Source organism: Mustelus asterias, chromosome 18, assembly GCF_964213995.1.
Source record: "Mustelus asterias chromosome 18, sMusAst1.hap1.1, whole genome shotgun sequence".
NCBI classification, from domain to species: domain Eukaryota; kingdom Metazoa; phylum Chordata; class Chondrichthyes; order Carcharhiniformes; family Triakidae; genus Mustelus; species Mustelus asterias.
The window spans coordinates 25,598,000-25,619,635 of NC_135818.1; the positions used below are offsets into that span (position 1 = coordinate 25,598,000).

At 43.4% G+C, this 21,636-nt stretch overlaps 1 protein-coding gene across 1 annotated transcript in view; it reads right to left on the bottom strand.

The window, feature by feature from the left end:
* Positions 1-15,707, bottom strand: part of LOC144506814 (1-phosphatidylinositol 4,5-bisphosphate phosphodiesterase beta-2-like) — an 82,609-nt gene extending 66,902 nt beyond the window's left edge. The window contains exons 1-3 of the mRNA XM_078233172.1: positions 15,645-15,707; positions 2,494-2,634; positions 1,064-1,143 (exon numbers count right to left, since the gene is read on the bottom strand). Coding sequence (XP_078089298.1) covers positions 1,064-1,143; positions 2,494-2,634; positions 15,645-15,689 — 266 coding nt within the window. The 5' untranslated portion in view covers positions 15,690-15,707. The remainder of the gene's footprint in view (positions 1-1,063; positions 1,144-2,493; positions 2,635-15,644) is intronic.
* Between the last annotated feature and the right edge of the window lie 5,929 nt (positions 15,708-21,636).

A 21,636-nucleotide genomic window follows, 5' to 3' on the forward strand; every position in this document is an offset into this window, starting at 1 on the left:
GCTGACATTGGGTTGCGAATCAAACATCAACATGCCAGTCTCCAATATTACAGAGGTCAGGCAGGAGCTGAAATCGACAGCACATATCCTGTTTATAAAAAAACTCAAAGTAAAATAAAGTTTACTTATTAGTTACAAGAAGGCTTTCATTGCAATGAAGTTACTGTGAAAATCCCCTAGTCGCCACAGTCCAGCGCCTGTTTGGGTACACTGAGGGAGAATTTAGCATGGTCAATTCACCTAACCTGCACATCTTTGGACTGTGGGAGGAAATCAGAGCACCCGGAGGAAACCCATGCAGATACAGGGAGAATGTGCAAACTCCACACAGACAGTGACCCAAGCCGGGAATCGAACCCAGGTCCTTGGTACTGTGAGGCAACAGGGCTGACAACTGTGCCACTGCATTAACAGGCAATTGAACTTATTACCAAGGCAATTGACCCAAAAGATACCAACTCTGGTGAAAAAGCAGGAAGGCAGGATGGGTACCTGCTTTGGGGGGTGCCATGTGCACATCATATGCAGCCCTCCCCCTCAAGTTTACCCAGTCTTTGTGCCTCTACCCTGGCCTCCAAAACATGTATTCCCATCATACCCATACTAGGGTGCCCAATCCCCCCATCACCCAATAATAAAAGACTTACCTGAATCCAGTATCCATATTGACTTCTTCATACAACTGCTTGCAGTCCCAGCAGTGCACAACTGAGGGACAGGAGTCCACTTTCTGCTTCTTAGGCCCACCTGCAGCATTATATCACTGTGGGGCAGTCTTTTTTAAAGTTGGTTTGTGCCAACTTTTCAAACCAGTTGGGGCTGCACAAGTATGATAAATATATCCACCCCCCCCCCCGAAAATGCACCCCTCAAATTTACATATTCACACATATGCTCATACATGTAGCACATTCATCTTGAACCTCACTCCCTCTCACACACACGTACACTCTCTCAGCCCCGCCTGTTGTGAGGGGTGCAATATCTTACAGAATCGCTGTTAGCAGGTTGATGATTTATAGACAGAATACAATCTCTGCACATAGTTTTGGGGATCACTTACATTTTACTGATGCTGACAGATCGAGGAGGATTGTGGCACAGTGTATGGGTTGCGATTTTCAGGATTTCATCTGCCCAGCCCTAAACAAGAAAACAAGTGAAAGATGCAGATGAAGCTTTGGAGAACATGAGCCTGTTGTGGCATTACCTGTACACATTCTACCAGCACATCATAGGAAGCAAAGCAACTCACAAGATCCAGAGAAGAAATCAATGATTGGTTTAATTGCACATTATTTGGGCCCTGACTTTTAAAACAAGGATTATTTTCCTGCTAAGAGTCCTGGCACTGATAAATCACCCCCTCACACCTCCAACTCACACTCACTCACTCCCCTCACACCTCCAACTCATGCTCACTCACTCCCCTCACACCTTCAACTCATGCTCACGCCTCCAACTCACGCTCACTCACTCCCCTCACATCTCCAACTCATGCTCACTCACTCCCCTCACAGCTCCAATTAACGCTCATTCTCCACATACCTCCAACTCACACTCACTCCCCTCATGCCTTGAACTCACACTCACTCCCTCCCCTCACACATCCAACTCATGCTCACTCTCTCCCTCACACCTCCAACTCACATTCCCTCCCCTCACCTCCAACTCACACTCACTCCCTCCTCTCACACCTCCAACTCACACTCACTCCCTTCACACCTCCAACTCACACTCACTCCCTCCCCTCACACCTCCAACTCACGGTCCCTCCCATGCTTAAAGCAATGGTCGTATTGGTGTTCATCCACCTGAGCCTACCCAATCGCAACCACTGCACCACCCTAACCCACCACACCCAAATAAACCCCCACCTAGTAATACTGAGGGGAGTGCAGCACTGTTGGAGGATTAGCATTGAGAGACTGCAACACTATTGGAGAGGCAGCACTGAGGAAGTGCAGCACTGTCAGAAGAGCAGCACTGTAGGAGGGGCAGCACTGAGGGAATGCGGCACTTTTGGAGGATTAGCGCCAAGGGAGTACGGCACTGTCAGAGGATTAGCACTGAGGGAGTGTGGCACTGTCAGAGGGGCAGCACTGAGGGAATGCAACACTGCCGGAGGATTAGCACTGAGGGGTGCAACACTGTTGGCGTGGTAGCACTGAGCAAATGCTCAGTGGGCCTATTAGAGGATCAGCACTGAGGGAGTGCAGCATCGTCAGAGAAGCAGCACTGAGGAAGTGCTGCACGTTTGGAGGGGCTGTAGTCAGGGAGTGGTGTACTATCTGTGGTGTCATCTTTTGAATGAAACATTAAACTGAGTAGTGGCTTTCTCTGATTCATGTGGCTTTAGAAACTGTGTTGATGGTGAAAGGTAGAGGATTTGCTGTGATTATGCTGCATCAAAGGAGATCCAGTGTCTGCATACTTTCAGTATTCTCTCTGTCAGCTTAGCTGCAGAGTCTTGAGTTAACACAACCCACTTACCTTGACCACATTTTCTTTGAAAGCAACAAAGTTGTCGAAAGTCAGGTTAACAAAATCGGACCCTGACACCACAGTGAGACACTTGGTATAGAAATTAGACTCCGGGTTTTCAACATTAAAAATCTCCCGAATTTTGGAATTCTGTGAAGAAAACAGGATAACAGAATAAACAAAAAAAATACACAATGCCCTACTCACAATCTGTAATGAATCCCCTTTCATGAGCCACCCAGGGTCTGGGCGAGGATGGGGCAGAAACCCGGTGAGTATTGGATGGGGTGGAGGTGGAGGTGAGGAACAAGCAGGGCCAAGTGAAGTGGGTGAGTGTCAAGTGAGAGTCGGGTGGGTATTGTTTCAATGCTCGGCAGTGTTGTGATATGATGTACATGTACCTTTAAAAGGACATATCTTAAGCTGCTGCCAATCGCTACCACCGAGAGGGAATGTATACTGGTGGTCAATGACTCTGAATTTAATCTACAAGCAGCAGTGCCAGAGGTCAGAGATGTACACATAGTCTCCTAGTTATCATTGTATGTACATATTCTTATCTTCTAATAAAGAACCCACAACATTGTTTACTGGTCTTTGTCATAATGATTGATACATTTAAGCCGAATAGATAAATGTAACAATGGATGGGATTTTCTGGCCCCGCCCACCCTGAAACCAAAAACTCCTGCCCGAGTTCAATGGACCTTTCCATTGTCCGCCCCTTGCTCGTTACAATTCCCATGGCAGGCGGAACGGGAAAATACACCCCAATGTGTTTTTAAGATTTGACTGGAAGGTACAAAAACCTCAACCCTTCACATTAACATTACACAGATCAGCTTTTTCAGATCCATCCTTCCCAACACAAGCAGTCGTCCTGATCCTCGTAAGTAAGAGCACATCAGTTCAATGCCTAGCCCGCAAGACAAAAATCGTCTGCAACTTTGCCTCACTTTGCTTCATTTCCTCACACATTATATACCCTGCTTTGCCCACAAAGTCTCACTTCCTCATGAATCTTTGAAAAAAGAAGTACCTTTTGTTTGACACGATCACTAACACATTTTGTACCTTAAAAAGTCATTAACTGAATGTGGTGAATCATAGATGGTTACCACTATGGGTACTGAACCATAGATGGTTATCACTATGGGTACTTGTACATATGTTACTCTTGTTACTGTTGGGGTTAGGGTTGGGGTGTTCCACCTGTTAGCATTGTTCTGTGGTACACTCTGTTTGGCTCCGCCTTCCTATAGGAGTATAAAGGTCACTGCACTTCCTAGTGACCCTTAGTCTGGGATAGTATTGTTAAGCAGTATGCTCTATTCTTGTTGCGAATAAAAGCCTTTATTCCCGGGTACAATCTAGCCTCCCGAGTGAATTAATCGCGCATCACTGAAGGACTGTCAACTCTTCAATTTTCTGACCCAGTTGAGGGGACTACGCTTGAGGCTGATGCATCCCAAAAAGGACTTGGAGCAGCATGGAAATACTATTCGGCAGACAAGTGTGGACATTCTTCCCCATTAGTTTCCCAGAAGTATAAGATGAACGAATTGAAAAACGGGAAGATGAAAGATGCCCATGACTGGCATGCGGGTAAGGAATCTGAATATTGGACAAAGTGTTCGAGTACAACACTCAACTGATAGCACGCAGAATCCAGCAGAAATCGTCAGCATATGCTCTGAACCGAAATTGTATCAATTCCAGACACCAAATGACATGACCATGCGACAAGACCGTGGGCGACACGGTGGCACAGTGGTCAGCACTGCTGCCTCACAGCGTCAGGGACCCAGGTTCAATTCTGGCCTCGAAAGAGTGTCTGTGTGGAGTTTATACATTCTTCCCGTATCTGCGTGGTTTTCCTCTGGGTCCTCCAGTTTCCTCCCATACTCTGAAGATGTGCGGGTTAGATGGATTGGCCTGTGCTAAATTGCCCCTTAGTGTCACAAGCGCTATAGCTTTGGGGAATTAGCAGGGTAATTATGTGAGGTTATGGACCTAGGTAAGATGCTCTGTCAGAGAGTCAGTGCAGACTCAATGGGCTGAATGGCCTCCTTCCGCACTGTAGGGATTCTATGATTCTAAGATAGTTGCCAAATCAGAACAATGCCACAGTCAGAAACACCTGGTAATCCTTTTGCAAATAGGTCTAAGATGCATCACAAATAGACTGCCTCTAACCAGCATTCTGACAACATACAACAGTTTCCAACCAAGATCAGTGCAACTGAGTCTGGATGGATAAGCAAACCACTGCCCCCTTTCAAAGAATTTTAAATCTATTGTTTGGTATAGTGTATATTCAGACACAATTTTGTTATTTACTTTGCTTTTGTGTAAATAGTTTGATGCTCTCAGGGTAACCTTCTAATTTAGAATAAAGTGGGATATGTAATGAATATCTTTAAGAAAGCCTATGTTAAACTTAATCACTATGTCCGAGATAGGATGTGATGTAGTCGTCCCATGACTCTGAACTCAGGCTAAAAGCAGCAGTGGCAGAGGTCATACATGTGTACATAGTCTCCTAGTTAATAACATAGTCTTCTAAACATATAAGATTCTTTGAGGGTTAGATAAGGCAAATGACAGGGTAAATATATAGGAGGATGTTTACACTCATGGGAGAATGTAGGACCAGAGGGCATAGTCACAGAATAACGAGATGCTCATTTAAAATGGATTTAAGGAAGACTTTGTTCTCTCAAAGGATGGTGAATCTTTAGAATTTTTTTACGCAGGAAGCTGTGGAGGCCGAGTCCTTGAACATTTTCAGGACTTTGATTGATAGGTTTTTAATCAGTTGGGGAATTAAGGGTTACAGAGAGAAGGTAGGAAAGTGGACTAAGTGAGTATTAGATCAATCATGATCTTATTAAATGGCAGAGCAGTATCAAAGGGTTGAATGGCCTATTCCTGTTCATATTTCTTATGGGCTTTTGGTCTTAATAAAGAATCTTTGTCACATGGTTAGTACTTTTATGTCAACTAGAAGATTGTAACAGGCAGGGTGAGTGAGAGCCAGACAGGATGTCTGAGGACCAGTTGTGTGGGTAAGGGTCCGTAGGGTAGGTGAGGCTGTTATTTACAAACAGCGCCACTGAACACTGCATCACAATCTTGTCACCCAAAGTCAGATGCTCGGAGATGAATCAGGAAGTCATGAACAGCTCATTTACCTAAGAGCTCCAGCTGTACACACAGAGCTCCTGATACCAGCCTAATTTGATTGTTTAGGTGAAGGTGAATCACGGCATTGCAAACTAGGAAATCCACTCACTTCTGCTTTCCTGTTACAATCTTACTACTTATAAAGACAACAATGCAAATTTAGATTCAGAAGCAGCACAGTGAGTCATACAGATGTTGGGTGCCCTCACCTTCAAGGGTCAGCCCTTGTGATGGGTTCTCCCATCACTTTGATGGATGAACATTCAGCAAGGGGACCAGTTGTTTATCTTATCGGTTGGTGGTCATCTTCTATGTGGTGTTAAACCAAATCTTGATTTGCCGATGTGATTGCAAATATTACATATGAAATCACTGTTGGAGGAGTGAGTGAAGGCACTGACTTTGCATTGTGCTCACTTGGTCTGTGGGGACCTGAGTATGTTTTCCTCAAATGTTGAGATTGCTTGATGACAAAGGTTTCTTCATTTGGATCTCTCCAAGGTTGTTCTTTCCTCACGTCACAGGATCCAACTTAGAAGCTCTAAGCTTGGCTTTCAGGATAATGAATGGGGCAGCCTGTGGTGTGGGCTCTAGTGTACAGCCGACTGTAGAACACTGCCTTTGGTATTGCCTTTGGACACATTGGTGATAATTTTCCAGCATTCTATAGACTCTGGAAGAATTCCATTGGATTGGAGGGTAGCTAATGTAACCCCACTTTTTAAAAAAGGAGGGAGAGAGAAAACAGGAATTACAGACCGGTTAGCCTGACATCAGTGGTGGGGAAAATGCTGGAGTCAATTATTAAGTATGTAATAAATGAGCATTTGGAAAGCAGTGACAGGATCAGTCCAAGTCAACATGGATTCACTAAAGGAAAATCGTGCTTGACAAATCTTTTGCAATTTTTTAAGGATGTGACCAGTAGAGTGGACAAGGGTGAACCAATGGATGTTGTGCATCTGGACTTCCAAAAGGCTTTTGACAAGGACCCACATAAGAGATTAATGAGCAAAATTAAAGCGCATAGTATTGGGAGTAATGTATTGATGTGGATAGAGAACTGGTTGGCAGACAGGAGGCAAAGAGTGGGAATAAACGGGTCCTTTTCAGAGTGGCAGGCAGTGACCACAAGGTTCAGTGCTGGGACCCCAGCTATTCATAATAATTTGGATGAAGGAACTGAATGCAATATCTCCAGATTTGCAGACGCACTAAGCTGGGTGGCAGTGTGTGCTGTGAGGAGGAAGCTAAGAGGCTGCAAGGTGACTTGGATAGGCTGACTGAGTGGACAAAGACTTGGCAAATGCATTATAATGTGAATAAATGTGAGGTTATCCACTCTGATGGCAAAAACAGGAAGGAAGATTATTATCGGAATTGGAGGTTTAGGGAAAGAGGAAATGCAACGTGATCTGTGTGTCATGGTGGAACAGTTGCTGAAGGTTGGCATGCAGGTACAGCAGGCGGTGAGGAAAGCTAATGGCATGCTGGCCTTCATAACAAGAGGATTTGACTATGGGAGTAAGGGTGTCTTGCTGCAATTATACAGGGCCTTGGTGAGGCTACATCTTGAGTATTGTGTGCAGTTTTGGTCTTTTAGTCTGAGGAAGGACATTGTTGCTATTGAGGGAGTCCAGCAAAGATTCACCAGACTGATTCCTGGAATGGTAGGACTGATATGAAGAGAAACTGGATCAACTGGCCTTGTACTCACTGGATTTTAGGAGAATGAAAGGGGATCTCATAGAAACATATAAAATCCTGATGGGACTGGACAGGCTAGATGTTGGGGAAGTCCAGAACTAGGGGTCACAGCCTAAGAATAAGGGGTAAGCCATTCAGGGCTGAGATGAGGAAAAACCTCTTTACTCAGAGAGTTGTGAACCTGTGGAATTCACTATCACAGAAAGCTGTTGGGGCCAGTTTGTTAGATATATTCAAGAGGGAACTAAGGAATCAAGGGGTATGGAGAGAAAGCGGGAGTGGGATGCTGAAAGTTACAAATGCAACAACAACCTATTTCACACCCAAAAGAAATAGAATATACAAAACAATTGTCTTCTGATGCAGTAAACAAGAAGCAAGCAAAACAATATTGCACGGGTTTGAGACAACTGGAAAACAAATGTGACTTTGGGTGAAGTTGGACATCTGAAATGGGAAATCAAAGCATAAATAATCTAAGGTTCTAAAAGCAAATATAAGCAAAATATTGGAGATGCTGAAAATCTGAAATAAAAGCAGAAAATGCTGGATAACTCAGCAGGTCTGGCAGCATCTGTGGAGAGAAACAGTTGTTTTTATCTTAGAGTTAACAAGAAGGGTCATTTAGACCAGGGGTTTTTAAAGTGGGGATGTTGAAAATGGGTCTCCGGCTATCCTGTTTAAAAAAAGCAGAATGTTCTGTGGTCCTTTTCAAAATATCACGAGATGTTCTGTGACCCTGTTCAAAATAAAAGCTGGATGTTCTGTTCATAGCATGCGTTTTGTAGAAGGCGGTATGACAGCGAGGATCTCTCGACTCAGACGATGACATAGCCAGCATGAAGAGGAAAAGCTTAGTATTGCCTGATACAATTCAAATTATGTGCAATTTACGAAAGGAAAAGATAAGGTGTATTTTTAAATGTTACAGTAAATCCCGTTTAGATTGCAACTGCAGCAGCAGTGCAGCAGCTTGCCTGGTCAGTGGATCTTTGGAACAAAAATTTGAAAACCACTGATTTAGACTTAAAATGTTAACTCTGTTTCTCGCCACAGATGCTACCAGACCTGCTGAGTTTATCCAGTATTTTCTGTTGTTAATCTAAGGTTGCCCTATGCCAAACTATGCTAAAAAGAACCAGTGAAAAGCAGAACGCTTTCAGAGCTATTTGAGTTCACAAGATCACTAGTGCTTTCAGAGACCAGAGCTGCTGAGGTTGAGGCTGCCAAAAGCAACTACCACACTCCAGCTTCAACTGCGGTGAACACTATCCATCGCTCATGTGCCAGGAAACCACCTGCAAAGCAACAACACCCTTCAGAGAAATAGAGTTGCAAAGGGTCTAAATATTGTTTCCACTGTGAGAGTGCTTCCCAACGCCGGACTGAGTGTCCTGCTGCTGGCAAACAGTGCACACCTATGGAAAATCTAACCAGTTTGCTCACATTTCTCATTCATCAGCAAAAGCAATTGCTAAGAGCAATAGCAGCAAAAGATGCTATGTATCCATTCTACAGCAATATGGGCTGAGAATGTAGCCAATGTAAAGGCAGATGACCCTGAATATACTTTTGGGCTCTCCCTCAAACACAGCAACCAGCCACTTGTGACAATGGCCATTGGCTGCTCAGACGTAACTATCCTGATAGATACAGAAGCATCTGACAATGTCACCGGAGACAAAACATTCAAGAAACTTCAGCTTCGTCTCATGCTCTGCAAACCAGTGACTATGAAAATTTTCCCTTTCATCAGTGACAAAGCGCTGAAAATTCTTGGGATTTTTGAAATGCGAATCTTGTTCAAAGACACCAGAACAAATGATGTATTTTACAGAGACTATGAAACACCTATCAGTTTTCAAACAGCAACAGATCTGCACATGGCGCCATCAAATACACAGTTCATAAGGATACCAACAACATTCTTGAATTGTATGCTGACCACTTCACTGGTATGGACAAACTGAAAGATGTTAGATGAAGTTTCATGAAGACCCCAATGTGCCCCCAGTTGTGCATCAACAGTGGTGAAAACACCTCAGGTCAGGAAACTGACTGGGAAGTTACTTCACCATCTACTTGACATTAACATTGAAAAAGATGGAACGGACTTACTACACCTTGGGTGTCAATTGTCAAGAAACCCAAGAGCGAGAGCCAGATTAGAATCTGTGTTGATATGTGGTCACCAAACCAAATCATGCAACAAGAAAAACACTTGACATCACAGAGAAAGTGTATGGTGTTAAACATGAATAGGCAGGGAATAGAGGGATATAGATTGTGTAGAGGCAGTAGGTCTTCAGGAAGGCATCATGTGTCAACGCTTAACCTCAATGCAGGGTAACATCAAACTGAGCTTACAAAAGAATCGAGATTTCTTACAATATTCTGCACTCACCTTTCGAAACAAGAAACTCAACTTCAGAGTTAATTCAGTAGCTGAGGTATTTCTGCACACTATTCAATCTTCAATTGAAAGCATGTTAAACATCGATGATGACATGGAATGTTGAAGCTTTTGCGAATGCTGCAAATCCTACAAAGGTGCAGTAAGTTCGGAGTCTGCCAGGGCTCATCATGTACTGCGGTTGCTTCATTCCTAACAATGCTACGCGATCTGTCTGATATAAGAGACTGCCAAGTGGGAGTGGACTAAATCATGCAAGTTACTTTGAAGTTATAACCATTCATAGACCAGTAGTAAGCTTGTTCAGCAATCCACATAGCAAACCACCGACTCAAATAGAGCATTGGATACTCAAACCACAAGAGTTCCATATTGAGTATCAGCCAGGCAAGTTCAACCCATAGAGTTATCTTTCACGACATCTGTTACCAATAGTCAGTCCTACTAGTTGTGAGGAAAAGATTGCCAAACAACATTTTAACTATGCAAACCTAAATGTATTGCCAATGTCTCAAAAATTAGTCTCAAAGTGGCAACTAAACAGGATGAAGCATTACAAATACTTCTGATGGCTATAGAATCATGAAATAGGAAAGATGTGACCGAGAGAGCATCTCCAAATGGAATCGCTCACACACTACAAGATCCTCACAATATTCAAAATGAGCTCACCATTACAACCACATTGGATCTCATGTTATGTAACAACTTCGTTGTCATTCCACAGTGATTGAGGGAATGTTTTATCGATATAGCATTCAAAGGTCATCAGGAAATTGTCAAAAACCAAAAAACGTTGTTTGAGAAAGGGTATAGTTCCCAGGAATCGACAAATGGTAGGGCACAAAATCAATCATTTAGCATGTCAAGCCACCAAAATGTCAAATCTTCATGATCATCTCAAGATGTCTGAGCTACTTCCAGGTTCATGGATTGAGGTTAGTGTTGATTTCACAGACTCGCACAATGGTGAGCACCTGATTATTGTCACTGACGGCAACAGCAGATTGCCAGTTGTGGAAATAGTTATATTGACTTCTACAAAATCAGTCATCCCAAAGCTCGACCAAAATTTTACCTTGTTTTGAAATCCTCATGCGATGCAAAATGACAATGGACCCCAATGCAACAGTGATGAGTTCTGTAAACTTCCCAACTATCTTAAGTCTCATTCATCAGAACTGTGTATTGCTAGTATGTTCTTGTATTTAAGACTGAGATGAGAGAAATATTTTCTGTCAGAGGGATCATTAGTCTTTGGTGCTTGACATGGCAAACACTGATTGATTTTGAGCCCTCCCATTGGAAACTGTATACTACATCTCTGGATAGTAAAGGACGCTGAGTTATTGAATATATTCAAGTCTCAGTTAGATAGAATTTTTGATCAGGAAGGGAGTCAAGGATTATCGTGAGCAGACAGGAATGTGTAGTTGAGGCCACGATTAGGTCGGATCTTATCAAATTGAGGGGTTGTGAGGGGGGGTGGGGTTGCAGGCTCAAGAGGCTGATTGGCCTACTCATGTTCCTAATTCTTGTGTTGGTGCTTCCGATTGTCAGTTGGTAGTATTTGCATGTTTTTTTTAGATTTGTCAATCCATAGATCAGTGCATTCATAAACATGAGTTTTGCATTCTAGTTAAACAAATTGCTTATCCTGCCATCCAACCAGCAATCAGCTGACTCAGTTGGCAGCACTCTCACTTCGAATCATAAGATCGTGGCTTCAAGTCCCACTCCGGGGCTGAAGCACAAAAATCAAGGCTGATCCTCTAGTGCAATACTGAGTGATTGCTGCACTGTCACAGATGCACAGAAAGAAACCAAGACTTTGTCTACCCTTTCAGGTAGATATGAAAGATCCCATGGCACTATTTTGAAGAAGACCAGAGGAGTTCTTCCCAATCAATATTTATCCCTCAATCAACATCACAAAAACAATTTACCTGGCTTGTTATCAAATTGCTGTTGTGGGACCTTTCTGTGCACAAATTTGTTGCTGTGTTTCCAACAATGACTACACTTCAAAAGTGCTTCTTATGCTGTAAAGCACTTTGAGACATCTGATGATCATGAAAAGTGCTAAGTAAAAGCAAGCTCTTGTCCCTTCATATGAGTAAAAATGGGAATAAACACCTATTCACCCACACCCCCAAGGGATCGCAACAAACTCTCCCTGTGCTTGGGTGCATCAACAAAGGCTCCCTGAGAACCTTGACACAGCTTCCTCAAGGTTGGAGGGGCTTCATCAAAGCCTACCTGTATATGGTTGCTTCAACAAAGCCTCCTCAGAGGACCTCATAAGAGCCCCCTTGAGGCTAGAGAGGCCTTGACAGATCTTTGCTGCATTTGGAGATCTTGACACAGCCTCCCCAGGGGACTTTGACACAGCCCCTCCCCCCCGCCCGTCAAGGGACTTCAATACAGCCTCCAGGGGCCTCACAGGCCATTAATCCATATACACAGGATCTGCTCAGATGAGGAGGATCGCAACAGACACCTACAGATGCTGAAAGACGCCCTCATAAGAACTGGATATCCGCTCGACTCATCGATCGACAGTTCTGACGCGCCACAGCGAAAAACCGCACCGACCTCCTCAGAAGACAAACATGGGACACGGCAGACAGAGTACCCTTCATCGTCCAGTACTTCCCCGGAGTGGAGAAGCTACGACATCTTCTCCGGAGCCTTCAACATGTCATCGATGAGAACGAACATCTCGCCAAGGCCATCCCCACACCCCCACTTCTTGCCTTCAAACAACCACGCAACCTCAAACAGACCATTGTCCGCTGCAAACTACCCAGCTTTCAGGAGAACAGTGACCACAACACCACACAACCCTGCCACAGCAATCTCTGCAAGACGTGCCGGATCATCAACATGGATGCCATCATCTCACATGAGAACACCATCCACCAGGTACACAGTACATATCCTTACGACTCAGCCAATGTTGTCTATCTGATACGCTGCAGGAAAGGGTGTCTCGAGGCATGGTACATTGGCGAGACCATGCAGATGCTATGACAACGGATGAATGGACACCGCTCAACAATCACCAAGTAGGAGTGTTCTCTTCCTGTCAGGAAACACTTCAGCAGTCAAGGGCATTCAGCCTTTGATCTTCGGGTAAGCGTTCTCCAAGGCGGCCTTCGCAACACACGACAACGCAGAATCACTGAGCAAAAACTGATAGCCAAGTTCCGCACACATAAGGGCAGCCTCAACTGGGATCTTGGGTTCATGTCACACTATCTGTAAGCCCCACGACTTGCCTGGGCTTGCAAAATCTCACTAACTGTCCTGGCTTGGGACAATTCGCACGTCTTTAACCTGTGCTTAACCCTCTCTCCATTCGCATTGTCTGTACCTGTAAAGACTTGATTACCTGTAAAGACTCGCATTCCATCCATTATCTTGTAAATTGTCTGTGTCTATGTATGCCCTGTTTGTGAACACAACTCTTCACTCACCTGAAGAAGGAACAATGCTCCGAAAGCTCGTGCTACCAAATAAACATGTTGGACTTTAACCTGGTGTTTTGAGACTTCTTACGGCATCTCCACATCATTAATCCCAAACAGTCTGTGTTTCAGAAGAAGCTTTTTTCATTCAAAGGGTGATGAGAATGTGGAACTCATTATGCAGGGCAATCGATGCAGTTAAGGGGAAGCTAGACAAATGTATGAGGGAGAGGGTCATAGAGGAAACATAGGAAGAGGCATGCTTGGAGTATAAACAGTAAGAAGTTTAACAACACCAGGTTAAAGTCCAACAGGTTTATTTGGTAGCAAAAGCCACACAAGCTTTCGAGGCTCTGAGCCCCTTCTTCAGGTGAGTGGGAATTCTGTTCACAAACAGAACTTATAAGACACAGACTCAATTTACATGAATAATGGTTGGAATGCGAATACTTACAACTAATCCAGTCTTTAAGAAACAAAACACCAGCATAGACTGGCTGGGCTGAATGGCCTCTTTCTGGGTTGTACTTCCTATATATTCCATGTGTTGGTTTTTACCCTGCACATCTGAGCAAATAATTCTGACCATTTATTTTAACCTCCTCCTCCATCCACCTTTTCAATCTAATCTGGAATGTTTCCACCTCAATCACTAATCCTGGAAATTATTTCAACAGCCTCCCAACTATCTGTAAGGAGGTTCTGCCTGCTCACTGTTGTAATTGTCTTAAATTTAATCTTGTATCAATGGCCCCTCATTCTAAGATCCTCTCTTACTGAAAATAGTTTGTTTCTACTCATTTTGTCCCATCCGTTCATAATTTTATTGCTCCATAGTCTTAATTATTCATTCATTATTCTACTGAAAATTCATTATACCACACAGCATCCTGCTGAATCTGTGCTGTTATCATCTCTAAAGCCTCAGAATCCTTCCTATAGGTTGGAGCCTAATATAACACATACAGCTACACAAGAACATAAAAACATAACATATAATTGGGCAGGAGTAGGCCATTTGGCTCCTCACGCCAATAAAATAATGATTGATCTGGTTCTTGTCTTCTGGGAACAGTATCCCCAGTGTGAAACAAGACATCATTTCCTCAATGACACAGTGGCATAGTGGTTAGCACTGCTGCCTCACAGTACCAGGGACCTGGGTTCAATTCCAGCCTTGGACGGCTTTCTGTGTGGAGTTTACACATTCTCCTGTCTGCGTGGGTTTCCCCTAGTACTCCTCCCACACCCCAAAGATGTACAGGTTAGGTGGATTGATCATGCTAAATTGTTCAAAGATAGGGGTTTGTGATCAGAACTCCCACCCACCTGACGAAGGGACAGCCTGTTCTGAAAGCTTTTGGCTTTTGCTACCAAATAAACCTGTTGGACTTTAACCTGGTGTTGTTAGACTTCTTACTGTGTTCAAACCAGTCCAACGCCGGCATCTCCACATCGGGAGAGAACATACCCAGGGATGGTGATGGAGGAGTTTGGGATGTTAATTATAAAGTGTGATTTAGTGAGTATGACTGCACCAGGCTTTTGCATGACTGATTTGTCAGGGCTCTCTCAATCTTGGCACAAGTCCCTATCTCTAAGCCAACCCAACCTCTTGGTTGGATTCATCCTCTAACTCACTTCCTGGTATCCATTATTCTATATATGAAACTCTTTAACTCCTTGATTAGATTCCAGCCTGCATCTTACATATGTGTTCAACCACCGGAACCCCATGACCTGAGTCCCTGGCTCTCTCCTGCTTATCTGAAAGGATTTCCACTCCCCTTACTATTGCAAATAGATGGAGAGAGTAGATGGATTAAGCTGATTGTTTACAGAGATTGAGGATTTAGAGGAGAAACATTTTCATTGCTGGAGTTAGTGATTGCTGCAAAGATGTGTTAACGATTAAAGAAAGGATTAGATCAGTGGTTGACCCAAAAGGGGAATAAACGGATATGGGGACGGGTCAGGTCATGGGATTGGGATAGTGCTCGTATTGAGGGCAAACATTAACAACGTCTGGTGGACCATATGATCAATTTGTATCCTGTAATTTCTATGTAATTTACTGCCACAGGAGGCTCTGCTGATGGCAACAGGTTGGTGAAGCTTGCAGAATTGGCGTGAGATTGTCAAACATGGGGATTTTGTTATAACTTTGGGTGGCAGGGTAGGAGGAGGGGATGCGACTGAGTCAAATGGCAGTGTCCTGAAGGAAACTTACTAAGAATGGAGAGTTGCAACAGCTCCTTCTTCACATCTCATTGTGTTTGGGTACATTTCGTGTGAACAAAGTGCAAAGAGGGAGAATGGGAAGCACCAACCTATTGTCAGCTACTCCTTTGTAGGAGAGCAGCAGTCAAGGTCTCAGAGTTTACCTTTGGGACTTTGGCATATTTTCCAATTCTTGTGTCACGGATCATGGTGAATTCCAGGCATTCCATGTGCTGCAGAAAGAAACAGGAATGGATGATGATCATGAACCACTTGCAGTCCACACATAAAAATTGGTGAATAGCAGCATCAGTCGCTCTCCTTCCTGCTGTTTGTCATCACACTGGGTAGTCTCTTAATATTTTAGCTGCATTTCTGATCAATAATTCATTCCTTATGGACCAACTCTCCTTCCATTTATTGAATTGAATGCAATTGTCTCTTTAACGCTTGCCCCTGAATAATATTCGTTGATTTATCACATCCCAGAGACTACAGGCACTGAAAGTCCACAAGCCCTTAGAACAACAGACCCCAAGAGAGACAACAGGCTCCAAGATAAATCACAACAAAGAGGGACCAAGGGCCCTGAGAGACCAGTGGCCCCAAGAGAGTTCAGGGGCTCAGAGAGAAGACAGGACCATGGAGAACCATGGAGAGTCCAGGACCTGAGAAAATGGAGGCCCAGAGAGAGACATGTACAAAGAAGAGATCCGAGCCTGGCTCTATCTCACAGTGGTTATACCCATCAGTCTCCACTTACCCACAATATCCCTCAAACCCATCTACCCGCAATATTTCTCAACCCTGCCTACCCACAATATCCCTCAGGCCCAATTACCTATAATATCCTCAACCCCGCCTACCCACAATATCCCTCAGCCCCGATTACCTATAATATCCTCAACTCCACCTACCCACAATATCCCTCAACCCCACCTAGTCACAATATTGTTCAGTGCACCTCCCTATAATATCCCTCAACCCCACCTACCTATAAAGTCCCTCAACACACCTACTTATAAAATCCCCCAACCCCACTCACCATCTCACCTTATCCCTCAACCCCTCTCACTATCCCAACTTATCCCTCAATCCCACTGTCTCCCCACTTTTCTCAGATTAACTCTTTGTAGATAAGTCCCAATTTAACACACCTTTAAATATTTTTTTCAACTTACTCTAATATTCCCTCAAGAGTATTAGAAGCTATGGAACCCAAACACGAGGGAGTATCATTACCTTCAGGAGTTGAGTGTAGGAGACTGTGGACTGATGTTGAAGTATTTGAAATGGCAAAATACTTCAATATGGCAAAACCCTTTGTTCTGGTGAGATAGTCCGGAACAATGAGGCATAATATTAAAACTAAAGCCAGGCTGTTTAAAAATGAAATCAGGGAATATTTCTTCATAGAAAGAAAATCTGGACCGCTCTTCTCTGAAAAGCTATAGATTCTGGGGGGGTCAATTGGAGCTTTCAAGACTGAGATTGATAGATTTCTTTTAGCTAAAGAGATTAAGGAATTTGGAACAAAGGCTGGTGAATGGAATTGAAGTACAGATTAACTATGATTTAATAGCAGACTAGTGGAACAGGCTCAAGGGGCCGAATAGTCACCTCCTCTTCCTCTGAATGGAGAAAAGTGGGAGAGAAATGTGTAAGTTCCAGGCCATTGAAGTCCTGATCATTCTTCTTACCTTATTCTGGTACGTCCAGTACAGAAAGTGCCCATAGGAATCAATACGTAGAACCACTGGTGATCCAACCCCTGTATCCTGAGGGTACAAAAATAACACAACATTGGCTTGAACATTGCCAGCTCACATCTGGCCTCGGGAACCCAAGAAAAGTGCTGCTATCGTGAGAACTATATTTTCTGACTGTGTTTTCAGTGGTTTTTCTGTCATTGATGAGAGAAGGATTGAGAAAGAAGAGTGGAGGTAGGAGAGACTGAGACAAAAGGAAAGCAAGGAAGAACTTACATATCTATAGTGCCTTTAACAAGCTCAAGATGTCCCAAAGTACTTTACAACCAATGAGATACCTTTGAAGTGTAGTCACTTGGGTAATGTAGGAAACACAACAGCTCCAGTTTATACACTGAAAGGTCCCATAAACAGTAATCAGATAATAACTAGATTATCTGTTTCTGGGTGGTGTTAATTGAAGATTAGGTATTGGAAAAGACACCAGGGAGAAGGTCCTGTTCTCCTTTAAATCATGTCATGGAATCTTTTATGTCAACCTCAGAAGACAGATGGCTTGGTTTAATAATCCATCGTTCACCCAAGAGAATGGCAAAGAGAGAGAAAGTGACAGAGATAGAAAAATAGAAAAAGAAAGACATAAAGAAAGACAGATTACACCTTGACCTGCCCTACCTCAGTATAACTCATTGTATCTTTCCATACTTCACTGTATCTTACTGTAACTTACAGTACACCACTGTTCCATACCTAGTGTTAGGAAGCCAAGCTTTATATCAAAAATGACTTCATCAATTGATTATTGATCATAAAAATCATTGATTAAGTTTTAAAGGACCAAAACAGCTTTCCAGGGACTTGAGATTGCAGTTTCTAAGATGAATCACAGAATCCCTGTAGTGCAGAAGGAGGCCAATTGGCCCATTGAGTCTGCACTGACTCTCCAACAGAGCATCCCACCCAGACCATAACCCTGGAACCCCATATATTTACCCCGCTAATCCTCCTAACCTACACATCCTGGGACTCACTCCAGCTGACAATTTACCCAAAAATAGCTATGCCTAGTGGATTCCAGGTCCATGGTTGACATGATTAGATTATGGCTGGGTGAGTTCCTTTCACCAGCCAGAGTTCATTATCTGAGGTGACTATACCTTATTCTTTGTTTCTCACCCATTTGAATACCTTGGTGATTGTATGGATCCTTTGTGAATGGGCTAGGAGATGGCCCATTCACACTCCTTCAAGGTGAGGTGATTATTTCTGATGGACTTTTCTAGATTGGTTGACTCCATCTTCTGATTTAGTAATTTCTAAGGTACAGTGATGCAAATGTTCAACTGTTGGCAGGCGTGGTGGCACAGTGGTTAGCACTGCTGCCTCACAGTGCCAGGGACCTGGGGTTCAATACCGACCTTGGGTGACTAATTGTTTGGAGTTTGCACGTTCTCCCCATGTCTGCATGGGTTTCCTCCAGGTGCTCCGGTTTCCTCCCATAGTCCAAAGATGTGCAGGTTAGGTTGATTGGCCATGCTAAATTGTCCCTTCAGTGAGCATTTAACTGTTTACATACTCTGTCAGTAAAAGACAGGTTTCTTTGTAAGTTTATTTATTCATTAGTGTCACAAGTAGTCTTGCATTAACACTGCAATGAAGTTACTGTGAAAATCCCCTAGTTACCACACTTTGGCACTTGTTCGGGTACACTGAAGGAGAATTTAGCATGGCCAAAAGAAGAGAATAGTATTGATTGTACTTCACTCAGTTTAATTAGCCTAGTGGTATTGTCGCTAGACTATTAATCCAGATACTCAGCTAATATTCTGGGAAACTCAGGTTCGAATCCCGCCACAGCAGATGGCGGAATTTGGATTCAATAAAAAAAACCTGGAATTAAGAATCTACCGATGACCATGAGATCATTGTCGATTGTCGGAAAAACCCATCTGGTTCACTAATGTCCTTCAGGGAAGGAAGTCTGCCGTCCTTACCTGGTCTGGCCTACATATGCTCCAGAACCACAGCAATGTGGATGATCCTCAACTGCCCGCCAAGGGCAACTAGGGATGGGCAATAAATGCTGGCCAGCCAGTGACGCCCATGTCCCATGAATGAATAGAAAAAAAATATTTAAGATACTCCAATTTTCATGCCCACTTGCACTCAAGGTTACACACACACACACACACACGCGTAAATTATGGAGTGGGGAGATAGATCAAGCAGTCTTTTTAAGAGTCCAATAAAAGTTCAGTGCATGCATATCTTGTAGACTGAATTGGCAAGCATGTTTTTTTTTAAAAACCTGTTGCGGTCAAACAAGAAGTGGGAAAGAAGGAAACAAATCTACCACCCCCCCCCCCCCCCCCTCACATGATTGCAACACGAGCCACCACATCATTCCTTACCATGCTGTACAATACAAAGCATCACACCATACTTTACTATCTTCTAGTACCATGCCTTAAGGTGGCATTAGTGACCATGAACATCCATGTGTTTGGTTCATAGTTATGCTTGCTAAGCTACTGCCGACTTACTGTTGCCTTCTGCAGGTTCTGGCTGAGGCCTTCCCACTCTTATCACCTGCCATGGGTGCATCAAAAGAATTTTCAGGTTGAGAATCAAACTTTTTGGCCTCTTTATGAGTGCATTTTACATGGCCATTATGTCCCAGAATGGGACTCAAACCCATGGCTTCTAGTTCAGATATAGGGGTGCTGCCACTGCACCACAAGGCCTCCATACTTTACACTACCTTACTATAACTTAACATGGATTTCATTGAAGACACCAGCAGTGGCGGAAGATAAAAGAGAGAAAGAGTGAAGAGAACAGACCAGATTGGACATACCAGCAAAAGTAAAGGATAAAAGAGGAAGACTGGGCATGAAGGAGTAGGAACAGAGTAGACATTCAGATAACACACCAGGACCCAGATCAAACACCAGGAGAAATCAAAAAGTGCTGTTATAATAACATCATAATCAACAGAGAAAGAGGGAAACAGAAGACAGCCAAGGTGAGTATATTTATAAGCTGTAATCAAAAATAATGAACTTTGGTTTTATATAATAAACGTAAACAAATTAAATTAATCTCTCTATATAGTAAAATAACATCAGCACAAGAGAAGCAGCTAATTATCAGGTGAGTTCATTTATTTAAGTAGTAAGTTTCATAAATAGAGTCCTGGTGGGGAAGCTTGAATCCGTTGGAGCACACATCCTTTTGCATGTGGAAACTCCAGGATACCTATTTTATCAGTTGTAACAGCTTGAGCTCTGGGATTTACTGCAACACTTGAGGTCTTTGTGGACATCATGTTTATAGACATGGTCACCTGCAGCTTAAGGGAATGTTGGAAAAGAAGGAATGGGTAAGTGCCAGGGAATCAAGAAGGACCAGGCAGAATTGTGTCTCACTCTCCAATCAGAATTCTGTTCTGAGTAATGGCTGCAGCCAGAGCCAAGTGCATAGCGCCATAACAGCTTAGCTGTACAATGGGGTTTGAGGAAGATTGGAAAAACAATAATGATAGGAGACTCGATAATCAGGACAACAGCCAGGTATTTCTGCAACCATGGATGTTAATCCAAGATAGAATGTTGCCTCCCTGGTGCCAGGGTCAAGGATGTTGCTGAGTAGTTGCAAAGCTACTCAGGCCAGATGGTTTTCACCTGAACAGAGCAAGAACAATAGTGCTACTGAAGAGGTTTAAAACTAACTTGGCAGGGGTGTAGGAATCATAAGGTAATACTACTGAATACTACTAAAACATCAAGGTACACAGAGAATTAGGAGAGACAGATACACTTGAGTAGAAAACCGCCATGAAGAAATAGTAATCAGCCTCTCTACAAACTGACCCATTTCCTGATCACTTGTAGAACAACACCTCATGTCACCCACAGATGTTACATCTTCCGAGCTACTATGGGCAGATGTATTTGAACAAGATTGGATCTCGTATTCCCTAATTTGGTGGGTAGGGTAGAGGCAAAACAGATCACAAAGAAGAAGCATTACAACTCAACAGAAACAGAAAGGACATTTGAGGTGGACAACTTGGTAGATGTAAAGAATTATGGATCTGGTTCAAATTGGATCTTTGGAATGGTCATGGCCAGAACAGACCCAGTATCATATGAAATTCTGATCCAAGGAAAAGGGATAAAGAAGCACCTGGACTAATTGAGAAGGAGAAAATCACACACAGAATAAGTGGGGCAGTCCATCCCGAGCATGATCCGGATGTAAGTAATGCAGCGCAAGCTACCCCAAGAAAGAGCCAACTGATGTTCTAGTGGAAACTGGAGAAGCTATTTGCACTGACAGACCTTCACAAGTCCAGAGTCAACCCATTGAGGTTCAAACGAAGCTACTTCCACTGTTGGAGCACCTGCTAGGGAATTATGACATTCTGCAAAGGATCAGAAAGTCC